The 25189-nt window shown below is 42.0% G+C and overlaps 1 protein-coding gene across 2 annotated transcripts in view; it reads left to right on the top strand.

Annotated features, from left to right (window-relative positions):
- The first annotated feature begins 5524 nt into the window (after positions 1 to 5524).
- The window catches only part of TTC13 (tetratricopeptide repeat domain 13), a 33596-nt gene continuing 13931 nt past the window's right edge, over positions 5525 to 25189 (top strand). Inside the window, exons 1-11 of one of the 2 annotated variants that reach the window (XM_056852391.1) lie at positions 5525 to 5593; positions 12830 to 12922; positions 14540 to 14656; positions 15214 to 15324; positions 16362 to 16444; positions 17705 to 17846; positions 18279 to 18453; positions 20265 to 20421; positions 20947 to 21077; positions 22373 to 22505; positions 23489 to 23581. In XM_056852391.1, coding sequence (XP_056708369.1) covers positions 12833 to 12922; positions 14540 to 14656; positions 15214 to 15324; positions 16362 to 16444; positions 17705 to 17846; positions 18279 to 18453; positions 20265 to 20421; positions 20947 to 21077; positions 22373 to 22505; positions 23489 to 23581 — 1232 coding nt within the window. In that variant the 5' untranslated portion in view covers positions 5525 to 5593; positions 12830 to 12832. Of the gene's footprint in view, positions 5594 to 9917; positions 9963 to 12829; positions 12923 to 14539; positions 14657 to 15213; positions 15325 to 16361; positions 16445 to 17704; positions 17847 to 18278; positions 18454 to 20264; positions 20422 to 20946; positions 21078 to 22372; positions 22506 to 23488; positions 23582 to 25189 lie in introns of those variants that run through there. The other variant, XM_056852390.1, reaches the window with a different exon arrangement.

The raw sequence follows: 25189 nt of genomic DNA on the forward strand, positions 1-25189 counted from the left end.
AACCCCGTTGAAACAGAACCGTTAACGGTCTCTCCTTGCAGGTCTGCCTCATTCGCTTCCGGGTTCCACTAAGAGAGGCGGGGGAAGGAGAAGCCGCAAAGCATCTCGGCGCTTGTAGTTTGGCAGCCGCGCGCTGAGCGGCCGCCGCCCGGGAAGCTGGAACTACAACTCCCAGAACGCAGCCCGGCCTCCCGCGCTCGGCCCTAACCGCGAGGAAGGGAGGAAGGGAGGGGGCGCAGGTGCGTCTGAGCGGTTCTGCGCAGGCGCGCTGGGAAGATGGCCCCTGCCGCCGCTTTTTGGGGCTCTTGGGCCAGCCTGGCGGCGCTGCTGGGGTCGGTGGTGCGGCCGGCGTGGGCTCTGACCGAGCAGTACCCGGCCTTGCCCCTGCTCCGGCACGAGCTGTACCGCCCTCAGGGCCAGGGGGGCCGAGGCTGCCCGGAGCTCTGGGGGGCCGACTGGGGTCAGGAACAGTATGCGGCCGCCGACTGTGGTGAGTGGCGGGAAGCAACAGCGAGGAGGAGATATTGTCGAAGGCTTTCACGGTCAGAGTTCCATCGGTTCTTGTGGGTTATCCGGGCTGGGTGACCGTGGTCTTGGTATTTTCTTTCCTGACGTGTCGCCAGCAGCTGTGGCAGGCATCTTCAGAGGAGTAACGCTGAAGGACGGTGCCTCTCAGTGTCAAGTGTGTAGGAAGAGTAAGATATAGTCAGAATGTCAAGTGTGTAGGAAGAGTAATATATAGTCAGAAAGGGGGTTGGGTTTGAGCTGAGTCATTGTCCTGCAAAAGTATCTAAGGTAATGTGCTGGAATTTCCTCATAGATCTATGTATCTATCTATGTATCTATCTATGTATCTATCTATCTATCTATCTATCTATCGATGTATCTATGTATGTATGTATCTATCTACGTATGTATGTATCTATCTATGTATGTATGTATCTATCTATGTATCTATCTATGTATGTATCTATCTATCTATCTATCTACCGTGTTTCCCCGAAAATAAGACATACCCATAAAATAAGCCGTAGCAGCATTTCTAAGCATTTGCTTAATATAAGCCATACCCCGAAAATAAGGCACCCCGGGGCTGGTGTGGAGAAGACCAGGAGGAGCCCAGCTGAGCAGATGCAGTCTCCCGCGGCTGCTTCAAAGGCCCGGCAACCAGCGCACCCGGGGCTGGGGTGGAAAAGACCAGGAGGAGCCCAGCTGAGCAGATGCAGTCTCCCGCGGCTGCTTCAAAGGCCCGGCAACCCGCGCACCCGGGGCTGGGGTGGAAAAGACCAGGAGGAGCCCAGCTCAGCAGATGCAGTCTCCCGCGGCTGCTTCAAAGGCCCGGCAACCAGCGCACCCGGGGCTGGGGTGGAAAAGACCAGGAGGAGCCCAGCTCAGCAGATGCAGTCTCCCGCAACCGCTTCAAAGGCCCGGTAACCAGTGTGCCTGGGCCTCTGGGGGCGGGACCGGAAGGGGGTGGTAAGGGGAGGACGGGAGCCGAGAGGGAGGACAGTTCTGGTTCCCTCGGAATAAGACATCCCCTGAAAATAAGCCATAGTGTGTCTTCTTGAGGAAAAATAAATATAAGACAGTGTCTTATTTTCGGGGAAACACGGTATGTATCTATCTATCTATGTATCTATCTATCTATGTATTGTGTTTTGTTTGAAAATTTATTAAAAATCTTTACCTTTGTTATTTTTTTTAATGTGCTAATCATTGTCCTGTAAGTATCAAGACAATGTGCTAATGAGGGTGTGGTATGTTAATATGGAATACAATGGTTCCATATTAACATAAAAAAGATACAATGGTTCCATATTAACATACCACACCCTCGTTAGCACATTATCTTGATACTTACAGGACAATGATACTTACAGGACAAAGTATCAAAGGTAATGTGCTAATCATTGTCCCGTAAGTATCAAGATAATGTGCTAATGAGAGTGTGGTATGTTAATATGGAATGCAATTGTTCCATATTAACATAAAAAGGATACAATGGTTCCATATTAACATACCACACCCTCGTTAGCACATTATCTTGATACTTACAGGACAATGATTAGCACATTACCTTTGATACTTTTTGCAGGACAATGATTCAGCTCAAACCCAACCCCTTTCTGACTATATATTACTCTTCCTACACGCTTGACACTGAGAGACACTGTCCCTCAGTGTTACTCCACTGAAGATGCCTGCCACAGCTGCTGGCGAAACATCAGGAAAGAAAATACCAAGACCACGGTCACACAGCCCAGATAACCTACAAGAACCAACAAGAAGGAGCCTGCCCAGCTTCCTCCTTCATGGTGCTGGCTAAGGGCCAGTGCGATGCATCCAGTAGAATATCTTTCCTGGGGTGCTGGTGTAGGGTTCCCCCATGGGAAAACGTGCAGCTGCCTTCTACTGAATCAGGCCCTTGGCCCATCAAAGTCAGTATTGTCTGCTCAGACCGGCAGCGGCTCTCCAGGGTCTCAGCCTAGAGGTCTTTCACATCACCTATTTGCCCAGTCCCTTGAACTGGGGATGCTGGGGATTGAACCTGGGGCCTTCTGCATGCCAAGCAGATGCTCTACCACTGAGCCATGGCCCTTTCTGTTCCTGGCACTCCATGTAGTCATTCCTTACGAGTGCCTGTATGCGAGAAGGCCCTGCAGCCAGGTGATGTAAACCATATTACAAAACCTAACCATCTGTTTAAATGCCACTATGTTTTGTACACATGTAGCTGCCTTATACTGAATCAGACTCTCGGTCCATCAAAGTCAGTACTGTCTGCTCAGACAGGCAGCAGCTCTCCGGGGTCTCAGGCTGAGGTCTTTCCCATCACCTACTTGCCCAGTTCCTTGAACTGGAGATGCCAGGGATTGAACCTGGGGCCTTCTGCATGCCAAGCAGATGCTCTAACCCTGAGCTACAGCCCCTCCCCTAAGCTCTCCAGGGTCTCAGACTGAGGTCTTTCACATCACCTACTTTGCCCAGTCCCTTTGACTGGAAGTGCCGGGGATTGAACCTGGAACCTTCTGCATGCCAAGCAGATGCTGTACCACTGAGCCATGGCCCCTCCCCAAATTATTGTATCGAACACATGAAGCTGTCTTCTACTGAATCATACCCTCAGTCCATCAAAGTCAGTTTTGTCTGCTCAGACCGGCAGCGGCTCTCCAGGGTCTCAGGCAGAAAAAGGTCTTTCGCATCACCTACTTGCCCAGTCCCTTTAACTGGAGGTGCCGGGGATTGAACCTGGGACCTTCTGCATGCCAAGCAGATGCTGTACCACTGAGCCATGGCCCCTCCCCAAATTATTGTATCGAACGCATGCAGCTGCCTTCTACTGAATCAGACCCTCGGTCCATCAAAGTCAATATTGTCTACTCAGACCGGCAGCGGCTCTCCAGGGTCTTAGGCGGAGAAAGGTCTTTCGCATCACCTACTTGCCTGGTCCCTTTAACTGGAGATTCCAGGGATTGAACCTTGGACCTTCTGCATGTCAAGCAGATGCTCTACAGATTGAGCCATGGCCCCTCCCCTAAGGAGAAGGAAGGCTTCCCAATCCCCAACAAGTAGAGGAAATTGTTAGGGGGAAACAGTGTGCATATTAAATGCTGTCAAGCAGCTTCTGACTCAGGGCGACCCTATGAATCCATGTCCTCCAAACCCTCTTATCTTTAACAGCCTTGCTCAGATCTTGCAAATTGAGGGCCCTGGCTTCCTTTATAGAGTCAATTCATTTCTTGTCAATCCTTCCTCTTTTCCTGCTGCCTTCAACTTTTCCTAGCTTGATTGTCTTTTTCGGTGACTCTTGTCTTCTCATAATGTGACCAAACTATGACAGCCTGAGTTTAGCCATTTTAGCTTCTAGGGTCAGTTCAGGCTTGATTTGATCTATAGTCCACTGATTTGGTTTTTTTGGCAGTCCACGGTATCCGAAACACTCTCCTCCAACACCACATTTCAGAGGAATCTACTTTCTTCCTAGGCTGAACTATTTTCCTTGATACATTAACTTTCTACATGCAGGTCATTTTAAATATAGGTCAACATTTAAACATGGAATAGCGCTCCCTCCTGCAGCTCTGTTCCGGGAAAAAGTCTTGATCACTTGACCCTGTCGATGGCTGAAGGACACTGAGTAGGGCTTGTAGTGGCGTCCTCTGGCTGTCTTCTGATTTTGAGAGAGCAGTTCCTATTGAGTTTATAGGTTCAGTTTACACAGAATTAAGAGATTAAATGTTTCCTGGGCTATACCACTTAAAGCTTCTTTGTAAAAGGCACTGTGCTCTCCCTCCCCCTTTTCTTCCTGCACATAGCCTATACCTGCACAGCCTGGATCTCTTGCCTTGCTGGTCCTCAGAAAGAACTGTTGGCTGGGAAAAGAATAACTGTTTTCATCAGATTGTAGTTGCTAAACCCCACTCCCTCACCTCAGAGGTCATCAGTAGGAAATGCTGCCTGGAGGGCAGTTGCCAAAAGGTAACACAATTGATGGTGAATTCAGGGAAGACAAGATAAGCTCCATTTCCTTTTGGATTTACCATTTAAGCTTAAAAATCACAACTGTTCTGTGTGTGTGTTGTGTGTTTGCCATCAAGTCACAGCAGACTTCTGGCGACCCCGTAGGCTTTTCAAGGCACGAGATGTTCAGAGGTGGTTTGCCATTGCCTGCCTCCACTTCACACCCCTGGTATTCCTTGGAGGTCTCCCATCCAAATACTTGCCAGGGTTGAGGCTGAAAATGTGTGACTGTCCCAAGGTCACCCAGCAAGTTTCCATGGCAGAATGGGGATTCGAACCTGGGTTTCCCATATCCTAGTCCGACTACTGCCTAACAATTGGCACGTAAAACTATCCTATTTTGGTCATCAAAATGTTTTTATACAAACACCTGACACAGTTTTATACCTATAATTTAGTGTAGTTTAGTCAGCTGTGTATAAAATTAAACATATCCGGGGTTTTCATACACTTCAGGGCTGCTGCAGATCAATTTTACTCTGCCCCATTTTGGATACCAACTGCCTTTGTTCCAACTGTTTACTGGGCTTGGAACTTGTACTGCAGAGTTCAAAACATCCAGCCTGAAAAGAACAATCTTTTTGTGCTTGCTCACTTAAAAATAATGTTGGTGATAGTTCAGGGTTTGGGTGGATATATATTTATTTTGTTAAAATGAGGACTGGTGCCCATAAATACTGATACAGAGCAAGCTGTGTGTAAGGTGCTGACTACAGATTGCAAAAGAAACACACTCTTTCCCCAGAAGGCTTAGTAGACTTTCAGAATTGAGCATCTTAAGTGCTAGTTTCCACTTAGAACCACCCCATTGTTACAATTTTAAGGAGACACTCAGTGTTTGAACAATTAGTCAGGAAATGTTGTTTCCATATCATTCGTTCTGTGAGTAGTATTATCTTCTACATTTTAAATTCTGATAAAGTGTAACTGTTTTAAGATTGAGCATACTGATTAATCATGGAAATGTTTCCTTTTAGATTCTTCTTTTTTGAACTTCCATGACTCAGACTGTGATCTACGAGGGTCTCCAGCTTGTGAATCCCTGCTTTCACTTAACACTGAAAAACTTTTGGTACGTTTTGTTTGTAAATAAAGGCTTGGATGCTGTGGAAAAATTCTGCTTATGGAAGGGGAAAACATGTACTGATTCCCCTATTCTGCTGTAGACTTCCCACTCCCGTTATGCTGTTCCGTAGAGTCCCCTGTCTTCTAGCATTAGCAGCATTTTGGGAATCCTGTGTGTTATTTTTGGGGTGCCTAGGTGTGTAGCCTCATCGGCTCTGCGACTAGAGGTGGATATAAAGCAAAATTCAACCATAGCTTGGTCTGTAACAATCAAGTTCCGGCTGTCCCTCTGTCTGGCTCCCTCTCAACTATGATGAACTGGCTTCGATCTGACTCCTATTCCAGTTCTTGGAGCTGATGTATAAACAAGAAACTTGCTGATCTGGGGATTTCTATGACTGTCAGAGCTAGGATTAAAGAATCCCTGTGTCATAGTAACAGAAAAGCTTTAGGAGCTGGACTGGCAAATGCTCATAGCTGATATCAAGTGAGTCTGCTCGCCTGTTGATCTGGGTTTTATTGCTTCATTTCCATTTTCCTACAATAAATATTTATCCTGCCTTATGTATGTGTGTGTAAAGTGCAGTCAAGTCGCATCCGACTTATGGCGACCCCTTTTTGGGGTTTTCATGGCAACAGACTACCAGAGGTGGTTTGCCAGTGCCTTCCTCTGCACAGCAACCCTGGTATTCTTTGGTGGTCTCCCATCCAAATACTAACCAGGGCTGACCCTGCTTAGCTTCTGAGATTTGACGAGATCAGGCTAGCCTGGGCCATCCAGGTCAGGGCATCCTGCCTTATGGTTCCTGCTTATTGTAGATTGCTCTCCTTAGCCCATTTTAACATGCTCCCTTTAGCAGAGCTAACTGGTAGATTTAGAGCAGAAGTTATGTCCCTGTGGAGCTCAGGTTTTTGAATCCATTACACATTTTTTTGTTTTCCTGCAAGATGTGTGCCAAGCAAAGAGCAATTATGCTACCTCTGCTTATGGCTTAACTATCCAGCCCGTTCTGTGACTAACACCCCATTCCAGGGGTGGGGGGAAGATCCATAGGAATGACCGTAGCATGACCGTTTAACCCGGGATAATGGGCACTTAAGCCGTCCCGGGTGGCACACATGCTGGCCCCAGGACGCCATCCCACCACGCAGGGTTCGGCCACCAGCACAGCCTCCTGCCGGCATTTTCCCAGCATATTTCCCCACACTGGGGGCCTGGGAGGCATTCTCGGGGTGGTTCCAGGTAAACTTTTGAATTTGAAATGTGTGCATCTGTTTATTGTATTTTTACGGAATGTCTGTATCAGGCATAGCCTGAGTAAGTCCAAGAAGCCATTGTCCTTTATGGACCATTTTATTGAGAATAAGCTGGAACTGGAATAAATTTTGGTTCTGGTGGGAGCAGAGATGCAATGACATTCCGTTTGCAGGGTATAAACCACTATTGAGTGCTTATGAATCAATATTGGGTTATCAATATAGTAGCAATTTTGCTGTGTTGCTGAGGATATTCATTTCGCTCGATGATGATGAAATTTGCCCTGTGAATTAGGTTAGGCTGAGAGTGTGTGACTGGCCCAAAGTCATCCAGCAAGCTTCCATTGTGAAGTGGGAGATTCGAACCTGGGTTTACCCAGATCCTAGTCGGACACTTTAATTTTGAACTTGCTCGTGCATCCCCAGACAGAGTTAAATGCTTCAAAGCCTATTTTACTTCAGTGGATTCAGAGGGGTATAATTCTGCTCAGAATATGCTGTGAATCTTAGTGGTGTGACTCTTATGAGTGTGCCTCACTAGCAGAGAACTCTTTCCTCTGGTAGAAAGATTCTTCCTGTGGTGCAAGTGAAAAAGGCGTGTTCTGCCAGAGGAAGGTTGGTATTAATGGAATGCGTTCAGTAGGAGAGGCTGCAATACTAAGCAGAGTTTACACCCTTTTAAGTGTGCTGGCGCCGATGGGTTTAGAAGGGTGTAACTCTGCTTCGGATTACTCCGTTAAATTTAGATCTCTTCCTGTTGAAATCGATGAAATGAACGTTGGCGAGATCGTGCGCTTATTGTTACTTTGGTGTTATCAGGGTTAACTTCTTGAATGTTTTACAGAGTCAAGCAAAATTGTTTGTGGAACAAAAAAGAGTTCCCTTTGCCACCGATGATGACAAGACAAATGAAGAGTTGGGTAAGATGTGTGTGATCTGTGCCTTTAAGTAGATTACCATGCCTGAGGAGCACTACAAGTTCTTCTGAAATGGGTGTATTAAGACTTATTAATGCTAAGTCACTTTTAATTACTGCAACGACTACCCACAGAACAGAGTTAGGTTGGGGGATCTTGACTTTTTTAAACTATTCTTTTTTTTGCTTTCTGTTCCTTTAACTTGGGCTGTCCATCTTAGTTATACACAGACTATCACACCTTTATTAAGAAATGTCTTAGTGTGAATTCACATGTGCTGCTTTAGATGTTTTAAACAAAAATTGACACAATTACCCACTTGGTGAAAAATAAATCTAGACCTGCACAGGTGAACCTACAGTTATTTCTTGTCTCTCCTTTGGCATTCCCCCAGCATTCATTACAGCTCATTTAAGGGTGCACCACTAATTCATTGCTGTCTCCATGTTATCCTCCCGAGCAGTTTTCTTTCCACAAACACTAGATTACTGCAAGTGTACTGCTTTCAACAGTTCATTTTAAAAACTTGTGCTTTAAGATGGATGTAAATGGGTCGTAGGAGTGGTTATATGTGTGCATGTTTAGAAGTGGCTTCTAGAATTTTGCTGGATAAATGTGTCATCTCTAGAACTCTCACGCTCTTTTTAAGGCATGGGTTTGTGTTGAAGCTCTTTCTTAGCGTTAGGGTAACTTACCTTGTAGCGGCTGGGAGGAGGCTTGCTATTAGATCCCATCAAGGGATCAAGCGCCACACACATTTCATTCTTAGATTCTGGATGAACAGGTTGTGGTGACAGTACCAACATTTATTACACCCATGATTTTTTGTAACTGAACAATATGTAAAGAGTTCAAAGGAGGAAATAACAAATAGCAGTTTTCCTCTGTGTTGGTTAGAGTACCATGATACTAAATTCTGGCTGCTTTGTAACCTCTAGTTCTGTTTGAGGGGAAGGCATTCTATGCCATAGTCTGTATTGGAAGTTTAATTTTTATTTTAAAACCAGCTTTGCTGGCTACCAGTTCAATCCTAAGGGGGGGGCAGAATGGGCTTAGGAACTGGTATGACCCCTGCCATGGCATTAGTGCCACTTGCACCGTGCAAATGACACCAACGCTGCACCTGGCCCCTACTGGAGTCAGGGAGTGGCTTGGTAGTGCCACACGTGGGCGCTGGCGCAGCTTCGGCAGCAGGACACCACAGATGCTCGTGCCGGCGCCAGAGGGGGCGTTCCTGGGGCGGGGCTGACACTAGTTGGCTCCCTAAGACTTTTTGCCTTGGGTATGCCCCCTTTTGCCAGCATAGACTTCCACCTGCAAAAATGGTGGCATCATCCCATGGAACTGCGTAGAGCAGTTCCATGGGGCTTGGGGGAATTTCCCAGTCGGCTTGCTCGCCGTGTTGCAGCAAACCAATCAGGAGATGGCCGCGCCAGAACTAGCCCCCCTTAGGATTGCACTGTAAATCAACAAAGAACCTTGTGGCACCTTAGGTTAACATATTGAGTCTGAGGCGATAAGGTGGAATAGAAATGTTACACATTGATAAATAAATGTATTGTGCCATAAACTTGTGCGCCAGAGCCCTCTAGATAGGTATCTGTCTCGTAAGTAGAAATGTGTGCTGTGGAGTAGTGGTCAGACCCAGATTCAAATCTCCATTCTGTGCACAAGCTCTGTAGGTGACGTTGGGTCCATCGCTCTCTCTCAGCTTCCCCTATCTCAGAGGGCTGTTGTAAAGAGAAAATGGGGCATGGGAAACCATGAATGCTCCTCCGAGTTGTTTGGAGGGAGGTTGGGGTAAAAATACACTAGATGGATACTAACTCTACAGGCCAGTGCCCATTAACAAAATGGTCTTTTAAAATGTACGCTGATGCAGACTACTCTTTACAGAGTACACATTACATATACTAAATATTGATGGCCACTGGAACTGTTTGTTGATTTTTAGCATTCAGTACTACTGTATAACAGGCTAGAAGGGTTGGGCCTTCTGGAAAGCAGACTTTAAATATTTACTGCTTTCAACTCTTCAAAGCTGTTCAGCAACTCTTTGTATGTGTGACAAATGTGAAATTCATGGAAGCTTGAAATTCAGATTCATTAACCCATAATGTTATTTTGGCAGCGGTTGCTTATGTATTGATTGGCAGTGGCCTTTATGATGAAGCTATACATCACTTCTCATCCATGCTTCAGGTAACTTTATACACCTTTTTATATAAACTTCCCTACTGAAATTTCCCGATGTAGGGTATTTGCCTTCTTGGGGAACAGAAACAGAAGGGGAAAGCTGCTTCACAATCCTCCATGACGCAAAACACAACAAGTGCACAGATTTAACAATTTTTTAAAAGAGGCATGGGTCTGTGGCAGATGCCGCTGGAAGAACGTTCTGTGGCAGAAAGAGAGATACACATGCAGCCAGAGTCTCTGAAATGGGGGGTGGGGAGAGCAGGTCAAGGAACTTTGTCAAGGCTGCTGAGACTTTTGGCCAGACTGCCGGGTGTGTGTGTGTTCAATGCAACATCATTGGTCATGGGGGGGGGGGGCAGTGGCTCAGTGGTAGAGTATCTGCTTGGCATCAAAAGGTCCCAGGTTCAGTCCCCGGCATCTCCAGTTAAAGGGACTAGGCAAGTAGGTGATGTGAAAGACCTCAGCCTGAGACCCCGGAGAGCCGCTGCCAGTCTGACTTTGATGGACCAAGGGTCTGATTCAGTAAAGGCAACTTCATGTGTTCTTTATGTGTTCATGAAAGGGGCCAAGAGTTACCTAAGTTTGAAAAAATTCCTTACGGGTGAACACTGGCTGCTTCTCATTCTGTGTGGTACAGTCCACTGTGTGCTAATGATTTAAGCATTAATGCATTGGAATATATTTTTGCGTATGAATAAACTGGATGAGATACAAGGCATAATAAACCAGTGGTCTGAAACTAGCAGTAACCTTCACAGTAGTAAATATGAAGGCTTCGGTCCAAGGACACACAGAGCCACTCGCGGATCTTTCCTGCCCAACTCCCTTCGCCCACCAACCCCCTGAGACCTCTGAAAAGCTGATGTTGGAGGTGGCAGGATCCATAGGGAGCTGCAGAAAGGTGGAGACCATGCCAGCTGCTTCTCCCATCTTGCTGTTCCCGCACAAAAATCCCCCAAGTGCTTTTCAAATGTGTGTGAAAGTTGAAGATATGCCTCCCCCTCCCTGGATCTTGGCTTGTATTGGGAATGAAGGCAATCTAGAATGTAGCATTCACTATTAACGGCTTGTGGGCACTGGAATCTTCTAATTGTATTGTGTTCGTAATAGGAACAGCCGGAGCTCATTAGCGCAATTTATGGAAGGGGGATAGCATATGGAAAGAAAGGACTTCATGTGAGTATCTTAACGTTTTTGAAATGGTACACAATAATTATATTGCTTGAGCTGCTCTTTACAGAGCACACGTTGCAAATACTAAATATTGATGCAGTAATGAAACTACACATTAACAGAACGCGTGCATTAGCAGATTAAATATGTAGCAAGAACTCAAACATTTAGCCTTTTTTTGTTCTGGTGCATCATGTAAATGACTGAGGCTGGTATCGAAATCCACATAGGTAGTTCAGCATTGATGGGAAATAATTGTTTGGAACTCTAAACTGGCAACCCCCCATTGAATATGTGTTTGCAAAGATTTAAGCATTCAAGGAAGAAACAATGAAGATTTTATAACCTTAGTGAAGGACTGGGGTTACTGTTTAATAGCTTCGCCTCTCAGCGGTTTTGTTGCCCCGGTCAGTGCCACAGTGAGTCATCTGAATTTCCTGGCCTGGTTGGGAAAGGGCAGCATAGAAATCTAATAAATAAAAATTATTAGTATTTTATTTACTTATTTATTGAATTTATATACCGCTCTATCCCGGCCAAGGCCGGGCTCAGAGCGGTTCATATCGCTAAAACATCCACTGAATAAAACAGTCAATACTGAGATAATATCTTATTTAAGAAGTTAAGGCGTGATGGATCTTTCATTAGCATGATATTAAATGATTGACTGCTAAACGATTTTGCTGTAGCTGTTTTGTTTTCCCCCCATAATTTTAATACTGCTAGGTATACTCGCCCTGAGCGAGGAAAGACCTGTTTCGGCCCTCATCAGGGCAGTGGGAGTCCCCTTGGGGAGAGCTAAGATACACCTAAGAAAGTAATTTTGGATTGATTCTAAACTGATAAGAATATCATCTTTCCAGCCCCATGCTTCCATAAAGGAGGTGTGGTACGACCTTGCTTTTGTATAGTTTTAGGACAGCGTCTATAAGAAAACCTCCCTTGGTGTAGAAAAAACATAAAATAGACCCCACTATCCTTAATGCAGAGGCCCTAGAGATGTTGCTAGGTGTGCATTCCAGTTTAGGGTCTCCTTGAATGTGACTCCTACAACAGTCGATACAAAAGTTACGCTGAAACGATAATTCCTAAATCTAAAACCTGGCTGGCGATTCATTCATAGTGCACAGGTTAGCAACCAGCCTGGGGGGAATGGTCAAGATCTCCAAGTTAAAGAGCACCAATAGAGGAAGGGGAAGGGAAGCCAACAACATTGTTGCCCTCCACCATAGGCCAGGCGTTTTTTTAACCATAGGCCTGGTTTTGTTTTTTAATTTTACAAAAAAAAAAAAAAGAGCACTGCTTAAAACAAAACAATGGTTTATTTTAACTGCGGTTAGTTTGTGGAAGCAGGATTCATCTCACAGGCAGCTGTCAAATCCAGATTTGCCTTAACAAGAGCTGCTTTTGTTGCCTTTTCTCTGTAGCCTGGGAGGGCGTTGCCAGAGAACAAGCCAGGATTAAACCAGGGTTCGCCCAAATTGTCTAAATTCACGCATCATGCAAAGCCATCACTTAAGACTAAATGTGGTTAATAAACCAGCTTCACATCCTAGCTTTATGGACCTTAACCATGTTTAATGGAGCGGCTTGCATTCAGACAATCTTCTAACCATAGTTAGCTTAACCAAGCTCTATTTTCTGTGATATCTGAAAGGTGCCAAAATTTACTGCTGCTTATATTTTCACTTTTTAAGGATATGAAAAATGCAGAGCTTGCTTTGTTTGAGCTGAGCAGAGTAATTACCCTGGCACCAGATCACCCAGAAGTATTTGAACAGCGAGCAGAGGTAACTATTTTTTCTTTTTAAAGGGGCTGGATTTCAGTACTTTATGCAGTTCTTTTTCACTTTTGCTAGAGTTCTTCTAAATACTTACTGCAATTTTTGTTGTTGAAAATTCTTGTCAAAACAGTATGCCTCCATTACTGAAAAGTCTGCATAATTGCAAGAAGAAACATGTACTTGCAATATTTGTAAAAACTTGATTTAAATTAAGATTTGATATACACAGATACATAGCCGTTGATTGATTAATGAATAATATTTTGCATTCCTGAAACCTGTTTAAGTAGATGTTTTGTGTAATTAATCGGATTAATATAAACTTGTTAAGGGTCCTATCTCGTAAAGAGGTAATTACCTCCTCTTTATGTGTGCTTGTTGTTTTATTTAAGGTTACCTGTAATAATTGGCTCAGTTAGAACTTTTATAAATTCTGCAGATGCATTGCCCACTATTTGACAGGAAAGATTAGATTAACTGTATAGCAGCAAATTTAGCACACTAGATTAATTATATCCATAGCAGCAAACTCAGTATGGTTTATTATATTTATTTGTCTTTCTATGTACTGTATTGTTTGTAGTTTTTTTTATTTGTATATTTTGTATTGTTTGTATTTTTCTGTATCTGACCTGGATGGCCCAGGCTAGCCTGATCTCGTCAGATCTCAGAAGCTAAGCAGGGTCAGCCCTGGTTAGTATTTGGATGGGAGACCACCAAGGAATACCAGGGTTGCTGTGCAGAGAAAGGCACTGGCAAGCCACCTCTGTTAGTCTGTTGCCATGAAAACCCCAAAAGGGTTGCCATAAGTCGGCTGCGACTTGACCGCACTTTACACTCTCAAAAAAGGTCATTAACATTTTAGGAGCCCCGTGACACAGAGTGGTAAGCTGAAGTACTGCAGTCCAAACTCCGCTCACGACCTGTGTTCGATCCCGACGGAAGTTGGTTTCAGGTAGCCAGCTCCAGGTTTCCAGTTGGTTTCAGGTAGCCAGCTCCAGGTTTCCATCCTTTCGAGGACGGTAAAATGAGGACCCAGCTTGCTGGGTGTAAAGGGAAGATGACTGGGGAAGGCACTGGCAAACCACCCCGTAAACAAAGTCTGCCTAGGAAACGTCGGGATGTGACGTCACCCCATGGGTCAGGAATGACCCGGTGCTTGCACAGGGGACCTTTACCTTTTTACTATTATATAATAAAATAAAAACATTTAAAAAGAAAGAAATATACCATTTCAGTATAGTCCCAAATATAACTTTATTTTGTTTGTGTACCACAATTGTAATCTGCCTCTCAGCTCAAAAAGCTTCCAGGGCAATTTGCAAACTAAATTTATTCAGACCACATGGTGTAATACACTAAAAGTTCCCACAAAATCATAAAAGCAACAGCAACCATAAACTGATACCTGGCCTTAGCATTCCTTTACCAGTTTATGTGATGAATATGGGATCATGTGCTCCAATGAATTTTTGTATGCAGTTTCTTCTCTACATAACAGTACCCTTGTTTAGTGTAAATATTGCACACAAATTCTCAATTGTTTGATTATTAGTACTGCAATTTGCAAGTTAAAACTGTGTTGAGAAATGAAGGATTACTTGTGTGTTCTTGGATTTACAGATACTGTCACCTTTGGGTCAAATTAGTGACGCGCTGGCTGACCTCACCAAAGCTATTCAGCTAAAACCTTCAGCACGACTCTACCGGCATAGAGGTACTCTTTACTTCATGTCTGAGGTTAGTTTTTAACTAGATGCCTTTAGGGAACTAGTTGATAGATATTAATTCTCAAAGCTGACATCTGAAAGAGAACTGAAAACTAAGCTGCATGCTAATATGTATATCCTTTGAGGTTTGCAAGGTAGATACTTCACTTCCTTCTGAAATGCCCCATCTCTAACACTGAGGCTGGCTTACAAAAGATATCTGGGAGGCTGCCTGAGAAATGAATCTGATATCTTTGATTGGGAGAATGCTGGGTGCTAAATATTTATAAAGGAAGGATATGAGGAAGTAACACTGGTGTATTTGAAAGAAATCAGTATTTCAGTGATGTGATACAAACATAATTTCAGCATTCTCATAAGGCACCATCTCAGTTAATTTCTAAGTATTGCTATTTCAGAAGTACAATTAATAACTGATACCCTTAGCAATTAAAACAGCTTATTTCCAGAGACCAGTTTTATGGTCAGGAAAGTATTATGTAATTGTAAGGTAATTAACCTAATCTTTATAATCTAGATGGACTGAGCAGGTTTCTCTTTCTGACGGAAGTTGTGTTTGTTCAATAGGACTATGCAACAGCCTATGAAGACTTCCAGAATTCCCTTGAGCTGAATAAAAACCAACCTATAACTGTGCTTTACAAAGGGCTGACATTTTTTCACAGAGGGCTGCTAAAGGTAACGATTTTGAAATATGACAAAGTTTTGAAGGGCTATAAGATGCCTCAGGGTTTTCTACTGCATGGGTTTGCCAGAATACTTAACGAGTTGGATCCAGTAGTAGATTTCCACTAAAAGGTTTTTGCTGAATCCCTCCACCAACTGCAGACTCACCCCTCAAGCTTTTCCTCAGCGATCCCTGTCCCTCAGGAGAAGCATTTGGGAGGGCCTTTTGGGCTGCAACAAGATGGGAGAGATGAAAAAGTCCCATTCTGACAATGGAAATCCTTTCCACTGGATCCAACCCAATGTTTCCATGAGTGAAGTCTGCTATGGCGTACGTACATATGGAGTTCCCTTGCGTTTAGTCCGTTTGTCTATTGAGCCATGTCTGCTCTGACTGGCAGCTCTGTAGAGTCTCATGGGAAGATCTTTCCTTCTGTGTTCAGTTTTAGCTCTCTGGCTGACAGATGCTATCAGTTTTCTTTTCCTTCATATATCACTGAGGGTGGGGAGAGCCAGGCTTGCTTAACTTCCTTGCATTAAAAACAGTGAGTCTTAAAAGTGACTTCACTTGGCAAAATTGTGCCAAGTATTTTTAATTCTGTTAGTTCTAACATAGTTGGGCAATGAGGATTCAAAAATGTTTGAAACCTCAGCAGTTCAAAATATCTCAGCAATGATGTCTCAGTTTGTATCTGAAATACTTCATGGTAACTTCAGTAGTTCAAATAATGGAACTTCTGTAACTTTTCAGTTTGCATTATTTTTTTTGAGTGTCTGGAATCCTTGATTAATATTTCATAGATATTGTTAGATAACATTGGAAGTCTTTCCCCTGGTAGTATTTGCCTATACAAGCCATACTTCACATCTTCCATTAAAATATTTACATGGAGTTGGATCCAGTGAAACCTTCCATAGAGTTGAGAATGACAGTGGCAGACAACTTAGAAGAAGGGAGTGTTTGGTTCCAAACATTATCATTCTAAAATCCCAGCAGGCATAATACATTAAAATTGAAACAATGTTAACTATTTGTGTTTTTTAAACAGGAAGCTATTGAATCGTTCAAAGAAGCCCTGAAGCAGAAAGCAGATTTCATAGATGCATATAAAAGTCTGGGGCAAGCCTATCGGTAAGCAACATCAAAACAGCTTTTTTTAAAGTATCACTGTTCAGCCCGAACAGCTTTTCAAAGTTATCATTGCTCAGCCCTTATTTTGCAAAGAACATAAAGCAATCCCAAGGTTGGAGCTTATTGGGAAGAGGGATTTTTCAACCAGACATTATGCTGATCTGCTGACAAGATTGGACGTCACAGCAATTTTTCTACCATATCTTGCAACGATTTAATGGGAAGAAAAGGTATCTGAAGAAGAATTTGGAATAATAATACTGGTTTGGGTCCTATGTAATCTTTCCGCTCACAGAAGGCACTTTCTCAATTTGGGGGTGGGGGGATAAGTCTCACCAATTCCTCCCTCACTGCAGTCTGATAGGCCCCGTGAAATCCTGTCCGTGGGAAGCACTAGACCTCCTGGAAATGTGTGTGAGGGGGTGAAATGAGGGGACTTCAGTGGGAAGTAAAAAAAATCTCCCTTTCACAAGTAAAAAACTTAGGATCTAACCCAATCCATTTAGCTAAAATAACCTGTTATCTTTCCTGTTCCCTACTTTTTAAGGTTCTTTTTAAAAATATATATAAATATTTTATTAGGTTTTTGTGTAATACATAGGAGGAAGGGGAAAAGGGGGTAAGGAACAGTTATCTTGACATGTCTTATTGGGTTAGCGTCTAGGACAGGTCTTCTCCGGTCTTGTTTTTTTCTTAGCAATCCAATTTCTATTCTAATCTAATTTCTGTTTTAAGTTCATTTCTTCTGTATAGTCATTATGTAATTCATAAAGATCAAACAATTATTCTAACGTTTCTCACTTTTAACTATTCTAACTTGTACCTTGAGTCACAATAATATGTCCTTTGTTTATATCTTAAATTCACAGTATATCTTTGGTAGAACAATTTCCATTTCTGTTCATGTTCTTCCGGTGGTTTCTTCTTCATCCAGTTAGAAAGTTTGGCCATGTCTGCATATTCATACATTTTTGTAATCCATTCATTTAAAGATGGTATTTTTTTTATCCTTCCAATATCCGGCATAGAGTGTACTTGCTGCAGTCATACTATATAAAAAGAGTTCTTTGTCTTTTTAAGATTCTTTAACTTTTTAAGGTTCTGAGCAACAGATGTGTGAATGAATCGCACATGCAGTATTGGCATTTTTGGTGAGGATACTGATTTTTACAGATTATGCTGACTGTCATTAATCTTAATTGCTTTGTTGAATGAAAATGTTGTTGCTTTTTGGTATTTATCACTTCATGGATACATCAGAGAACTTGGTAACTTTGAAGCTGCTACAGAAAACTTTCAGAAGGCTTTGATGCTAAACCCAAATCATGTCCAAACGATACAGCTCGGGGGAATGATGCTGTACCATCATGGTAGCCTAGAGGAGGCTCTGAAAAACTTTAAGGTAAGCACTGGTACAGTTACAGTACACTACAGTTATGACATGCATGCTAATAACTGGATGTTGCAGATGCATGCTCATATGTGCGTATATATATAGGATCTGACATTTACATTTTGGTTACATTCTTCTAAGCACAACTAGTTATATGACTAAATTTATCAGATATGCCCCTTGATGTGATTTAGCGTGATTTTCCTTATGCTGTCATAACTGGTGCTGAAAATACTTACCTGTGTTTGATTATAGAACATAATTAAGAATTATTTGAAGATTAGGCTTCATTGCAGAAATTAATGGGTGTTGATTAAAGTAACATTTTGGAAAAAGAATTCATTTTATTCATGTTCATGTTTTCCGATAAAGTTATATGAAGTGGTCTGTTATATGAAAATGTATGGCTGTGTTAGATCTATTTTTTTCCCAATATTTTAGAGATGCCTGCAGCTAGAACCATATAATGAAGTGTGCCAGTATATGAAAGGTCTGAATCATGTCTCTTTGGGACAATTTTATGAAGGAATTAAAGCTCAAACTAAAGTTATGTTAAATGATCCTCTTCCTGGTCAGAAAGCTAGTACAGAATACCTAAAAGTGAAATATCTCAGAGGTAAGTTGAAGCTGATTTTGGACTCAAAGTCTACATTGGACTCAAATCTGTATAAATGTAATCATCATACTAGAAAATTTTTAAAAAGAAACTTATACCACCTCTGTGTTGAGCAGTATGCAGCTTTTATAGGTATCCAGATCATACCACAATAAATTCTTGCACATAAATATAAAAAATTATATACACTTGTTTCAGAATAGAAATCTCATTACAAGAATTAATTGCTTGAATCTGGTTCGGTCCCCTGTACTTTTAAAACTCTACATACAATGGGCTGGATTTAAACTCCCTCTTCTGTAAGTGGAATGGCGTTTCCTGTCACACAAAGTTTCTGCTAATTCTGTCTTCCATGTCCCAAGCTCAGGAGTGGTTTTTTGAAAGACTGTAGTGGGAAGGGAGAGGTGGGAAAGATCTGTTCTGCTAACAGAACTCAATCAATCAATCTTTAATTTACAGTGATTTGATCAAATCAAAATAACATACCATCACCATAACACAATATTAATTGCTCAACAAATCCATAGATAAAAATTATCGACACCATCCCAATAAAATCCCATTTCTGAAATGGACCATATTCTAAATTCTAAAAGGTTTATCTAATAGCATTTACTATTTATGACTTACATCTTTCCGTGCCTTATATATAGCGACACAAAGTTCAGCCACACATCTTGAGATTAAAGGGTTACTATCTTCCAAAAGTCGTTGAGTACGAATTTCATCAGACAGACCCATATTGTTTTTTTTTAAAATTTCTTGGATAGTCTTGACTCTTATCTCATGATGGAGAGGACAATACAGTAAGGCATGCTCACTAGTCTCGATTTCCTCACCATTACATGGGCAAGTTCTTTCAGAGAAGGGGATTTTCCTATACCTGCCTTCTACGACAGCCAATGGCAAAGCTCCACACCTGGCTAACGTGAAAGCTCTTCTAAATTTATTCACCTCCAATGTTGTCAGATATGGGGCTGCCCTCATCAAATGCTTGGATTTCTGTGAGGCTATAAAACCAGGCTATCTTGCGAGGTCACGCTGCCTCTCAGTGTCTTCTACTTTTTGCCTATTTTTTTCTACTCTTTGCCTAACTGAATCTTCTAACAGAACTGTACTTGCAGTTCTTTGCCTCTAACACAATGTATAAGTCACACAAGTCTGCTTGTATGTTTGCATGGCTTAAATCTCTGTAGCAGTTGCTATGGTGAACAATGGGCTCACAGTCCAGTTTTTAAGAGGCAAGGTTGCAATATTTTTCTCCTGTTTCATTTTATAGGCTATCTTTGTGTGTTCTACAACACCCTTCTCTCTTTTTTGTTCCGGTTAGCTTTTTTCTCATTAAAGAGCAAATTTCTACAGATGTGTCCATTTGCACCATGATAAATTTTATGTGGTTTGCCTGGGAGAGAAGTATGCACTTCAGACAGGTCTTAGGAAATAGTCAGGTGTAATAGCAGTAGTAGCAAATCTTCACTGAAAAAGGCTACGCTAATGGCAGTAACTTCAGGACCATATAGTGCGATTTGTACTTGACGTTCCACAAAAACTTGTACTGCGTTAATGACTTAATAGTCCTTTCGCATGCAGGAAAAACAATCAGAAACGGCACATGCCACTGATAAGTGTGGATTGCACATCTTGGATATGATTCTCTGTAGGTGCTTTGGTTAGTGTTTAAGGAGAACTTCAGGATTATAAACGTTTAAAAAGTAAATCAAAATAGTAGATCATATGAAGAATATTCAGTCTGCAGGTCTTTTAATTTGCCTAACGGGCAAATACTTCAATAACATTTACTTCCTTCACAGAATATTCTCGCTATCTGCATGCACATCTTGATACCCCCCTTACAGAATACAACGTAGATATGGATCTTTCTGGAAAGTTTAAAGAACATTGGGCCAAAAATCTTCCTTTTCTCATAGATGACTATGAAGAACAGCCAGGGTTACAACCACATATAAAGTAAGTCATTTATTGCTTCTTTTAAGACTTGAGCATTTTTTTCTGCAAAAATTTAATAGTGACGCATAAGTGCTTGCTTTTCAACAATCAGCACGTGGCTCTTTGTATAAAATACCTCTGAATTGTTCATTGTGAGTAGCTGCAAATTTTGGGTGGGGACGTCATATCAAATGTGAGAAGTTTTCCAAATATTTTGAACCCTGCCCAGCCTTTGACAGAAACATAGTGGCTGTAACAGTATCTCCTATATTATGCATTTTTGTCATGATTATTTCAGTAAAAAACAGAGGTCCAAGGATATGACCAGGTGACTTATAAAAAGGCTGTACATTTGGAGTGTACCATTTAATCTTCTTGATAAGATTCAGCTGTGTTGCAAATGGCTGTGTGGAGACCCCATTGCCTCTGCAAAGGCATTTGCAGCAACGAGAACTTCGCAGAGAATTATCTCCGTGAGGAAGCTGCCTCCATTTCAGACTCTTTGGGGATCGCCTTGGTGTTTAATATTTTGCTTATGATTTTAAGGGATGTGCTTCGTCAGAAATTTGAAAACTGTAAACCCGAAATACAAGAGATGATATGTGTAGCTGATCATTTGGGTTCACTGATGCAGTACGAGACCCCGGGATTTCTTCCAAACAAGAGAATCCATAGAGGTATGCTGGAAAAAACATTACCCTATTTTTGCTTCCACCTTCAGGTAAATTTGCGAGACTGCAATTAATACAGAACTTTAAATAGTGCTGGTGGGCAGTTTTAAAACACTTCCTTAAAAAAATTAGGTCAGTCATTAAATAAAAATGCTCTCATTTTTGAAGCTGTCACATACTATAATATAGATCTTGCCACTGTGGTGGATGCCCTGGTAACATTTAGATTAGATTACTGGAATGCACACTGTGGTACTGCCCTTGAAAACTGTCGGAACACTATTGTTGGTACAGGGTTCTGCAGACAGAGTGTTGCCTGGAGTGGGTCGTAAGGACCATAGCCCTCCAGTCTTGATCCATCTGCATTGGCTTCCAGTTGGCTTCTGGGCTCTATTCAAGGTGCTGGTATTGACCTTTAAAGCCCTGTGCAGCCTGGGACCAACACACCTTAAGGACTGCATCTTCCCATATGGAGCTACCTGTGCACTCTGGTTATCTTCGGAGGCCCTGCGTTGGTTGCCTCCACCATCTGAAGCTAGATGGGTGGCAACCCGAAAAAGTGCCTTCTCAGTCATGGCACCAAAACTTTGGAACTCCCTCCCCAGCAAGATTCGTCTGTCTCCCTCTATGGATGTCTTTCACCCACAGGTGAAGACTTTTTTTTTTCTTTCGTCTGGCTTACCTCCAATAATAGTTACTAGCCTTCCTTCTAGTATTGTTTGTATTTTAATTGAATTATTTTATAATATTAACTGATTTTTAATTGCTTTAATGTTTTTGTGTTCACTGCCTTGTGGACCTTGATTGTGTAAAAAGGCGGCATAAAAAATATTTTTAAAATAATGGGTGAATAGTTTTTAAAAAGAGCCCCATGGTGTAGCATGGTAAGCTGCGGTACTGCAGTCCAAGCTCTGCTCACAACCTGAGTTCAATCCCTATGGAAGTTGGTTTCAGGTAGCCGGCTCAAGGTTGACTCAGCCTTCCATCCTTCCGAGGACGGTAAAACGAGTACCCAGCATGCTGGAGGTAAAGGGAAGATGACTGGGGAAGGCACTGGCAAGCCACCCCGTAAACAAAGTCTGCCTAGGAAACGTCGGGATGTGACGTCACCCCATGGGTCAGGAATGACCCGGTGCTTGCACAGGGGACCTTTACCTAGTTAAAATAAGCCTCTAATGATGATTGTAAACATCAGCCCTTATGCTGACTTGCCGCTGCCATTGTTATTATTATTGCCATTGTGCTTATTGCCCCAAAATACAAGTGGACATAACTAATAACATGCTGTGTTTGTTGTTCAGCAATGGGGCTGGCTGTGCTAGAAATAATGCAAGCAGTGCAGCGTACGTGGGTGAACTCGAAAGTCCGAATAAATGGAAAATCCAGGCTGATGCTGTGGAGAGATATGTTTGACATTGCTGTGAAATGGAGGAGGTAATCAAGGAGAAGAGAGGCTGAGTCTTTACGTTGTGGATTTGGTTACCTTAGCAAGGTGTACAGAGTTGAACTGTAGGCAGGTTTCATAAATACAGGCAAAAAGTACCAAGGCATTTGCGTATATAGATTTTTATAGTTCTGTCTCCTCACTTTTGCTGTGGATTCCATCTTGGATATGTGTCCGATGAAATGGACTCTGGTCCAGAAAGTCAACAGGAATGTTTAAGCTGCCACGAGGGTCTTTGTTGTTGTTTCTGTCTGTAGCAATGTACTAATATCCTTCTAGCATTTATCTTCTGCAAAATAATTTTTGATATTAAGGCCTATGTGAGCATTTAGTTAAAAATTCTTCTGAGGGAGACCCACATTTAGTTTTTGTTCGAATATCTTGATAATCCTGCTATTTTTAGCCATTTTAATAGCACATCCATTTTGTATTTGTTTTTATCCTATACTATTTAACTATGCAAATTTGCTTTCTTTGATAGTCTATGACTGCAAATAAATTATTGATATCTTGATATTAAGTCTTATGTGAGCATTTAGTTAAAAATTCTTCTGAAGGAGACCTGTGCTGCCCTCCTGCTGCTGGCCCCAGTTCCTCCCCTCTTATACTCCCCCCTTCTCAACCCTCCCATTTGTGCTTTTTTCCCGCAAACCCCCCTTGACCAATCCTTCTTTTTTTAAAAAAAACAATTTTTTAATGGTTGGTATGGCCTGCACATGCACTGAACGTTATAAGTTAGCATGTGTGTGTATGTAATCCTCTGTGTTTGTGTAGTGTGTGGGCGTGCAGATTTTCCTGCACACTGGGGATTACCTCAAGTTTGTAATAATTTCTTCCCTATCCTGAGGGTGGCCTTATTGTGTAGATTGTTTTGATACACATGGTGGGGGCCCTTTGGGGAATCATATATGTGATCATTTGAATCTATATAATTGTCAGATCCTTAACCGTGCTAATGCAATATCTCTTTTAGGATTGCTGACCCAGACCAGCCAGTACTATGGGTAGACCAAATGCCATCTCAAAGCCTTAGTAAAGGATTTAATAATCATATCAATTTAATCAGGTACGATGAAGTCTTTTTTGCATTGAGAGTTGTGCCAGAATCCTGGGCTAGTGCGTGGTGCAATATGTCTTGATGTTGCTGCGCGCCTGCTTTTGCTGGTGATTTTTAAAAATGTATTACAGCATGTTTCTTCCAGTGAGAACTTAGTGTTGTGTGTTTCTTTGAAAACAAAATATAGTCCGGGTTTTCCATTAGTTCTTTTAACAGCTATACTTGTACAGCTGTTCTGCTTTGTAGGCGAAATAAATATTCTCCATAGATCTGGGTTGTCTGATTTCACTATTGCCCTTCATTCCTTATTTGAAGTGGCTCTTCCTAAAATGCTAGCATGTGTCTCTAGAAGGTAACAATACATCTGGAGTGAGTGAATTCTGCGTTACAGTGTGCTTCATTACAAGAAGGCCCAGTGGTCCACAAAAGGGATCCAGCCATTATTGCATATACTCTCCTTTCCTATATTACAAAACGATGCATTGGAGTGCTCACTGAGACATGAAGGGAAAATGGCAGAAATGCCAATCACAGGGGTTTGCATTCAGGGGTTCATGTGGTCTTCCAAAAGAGTGCAGTTTTCCCCTATATTATGAGCTATGGAATCCTTGTTATGATCCATTACTTTTATTTCTGAAATTATTAAAATGTGTGAATAGAACACCTGTTGCAGGTAGAGAAGACCATATGCAGTTTTTCAGTGTATCCTTATGGACACAGTCCACCAAGTAAAAAACTTGCATCATGCTTGATCATCATGCTTGATCAGAACTTCCATGCAAGTACTGCTAATTACTGGTGATGATACTCCAGTGATGCAGTGATGCAGACAAGAATGCTCTGCAGAGCGGCATACATCTGTTCATATTGACAATCCCAGTGCCCCTTAGGGCAAGAAGATAGCATATAATTTTGATAAAATAAATATACATATTTATTTTACAAGCAATCTACTCAACTGCCTATATTTTACAAAAAGTACCTTTTTGGAGGTTTTTTGTGTTGTTGTTTTAGTTCTGCCTCTACCAAATGTGTCAGTTTTTCAAGCTGGTGATGTTTCTGCTCAACTGTCTTTGTTCTGTATCCAAATCCATTGTAAAAAAAATGAATTATTTGCACAGCAAATGGAAGATCTGAAGTCTGCTGGGTGTGCACAGATATAGGTTTTCAGTATCATTACAATGTTGTGCATGTGCAGATGTTCCTTAGTGGCTTTGGCCCTCACGGCATTGTAATAGCTTCAGCTACAAAGAGAGAGGTATTGCATTAATTTTAAATATAGTGAAATTAAGCTTACATTTGTGCCGAGTTACCCAGTGTTTGTGCCTTGAAACATGTCATCAGCATGTGTAACTGCAGGATGTACCATGAGGGAAAAGTATATAAAATTATCAACTTCCTTTCTTCTCTTAAAGCAACCCTTGTTTTTGGGCAAACTGTACCAGTGAATCTACCTTAAGAGCCCTATTTTCAGACTTCTTTTGGTAGCAATTCTTGATTGGGCACAGTAGTTTTGTTAAAACGAGTAGGGCAGTAAAATGTAACTGAACATAACAAACATAGGGAAATGGACCTCTAGGTGGATTACGTAATTAACCCCTGTGATTGACAACTATT

This window comes from Euleptes europaea, chromosome 7, assembly GCF_029931775.1.
Source record: "Euleptes europaea isolate rEulEur1 chromosome 7, rEulEur1.hap1, whole genome shotgun sequence".
Classification (NCBI taxonomy): Eukaryota; Metazoa; Chordata; class Lepidosauria; order Squamata; family Sphaerodactylidae; genus Euleptes; species Euleptes europaea.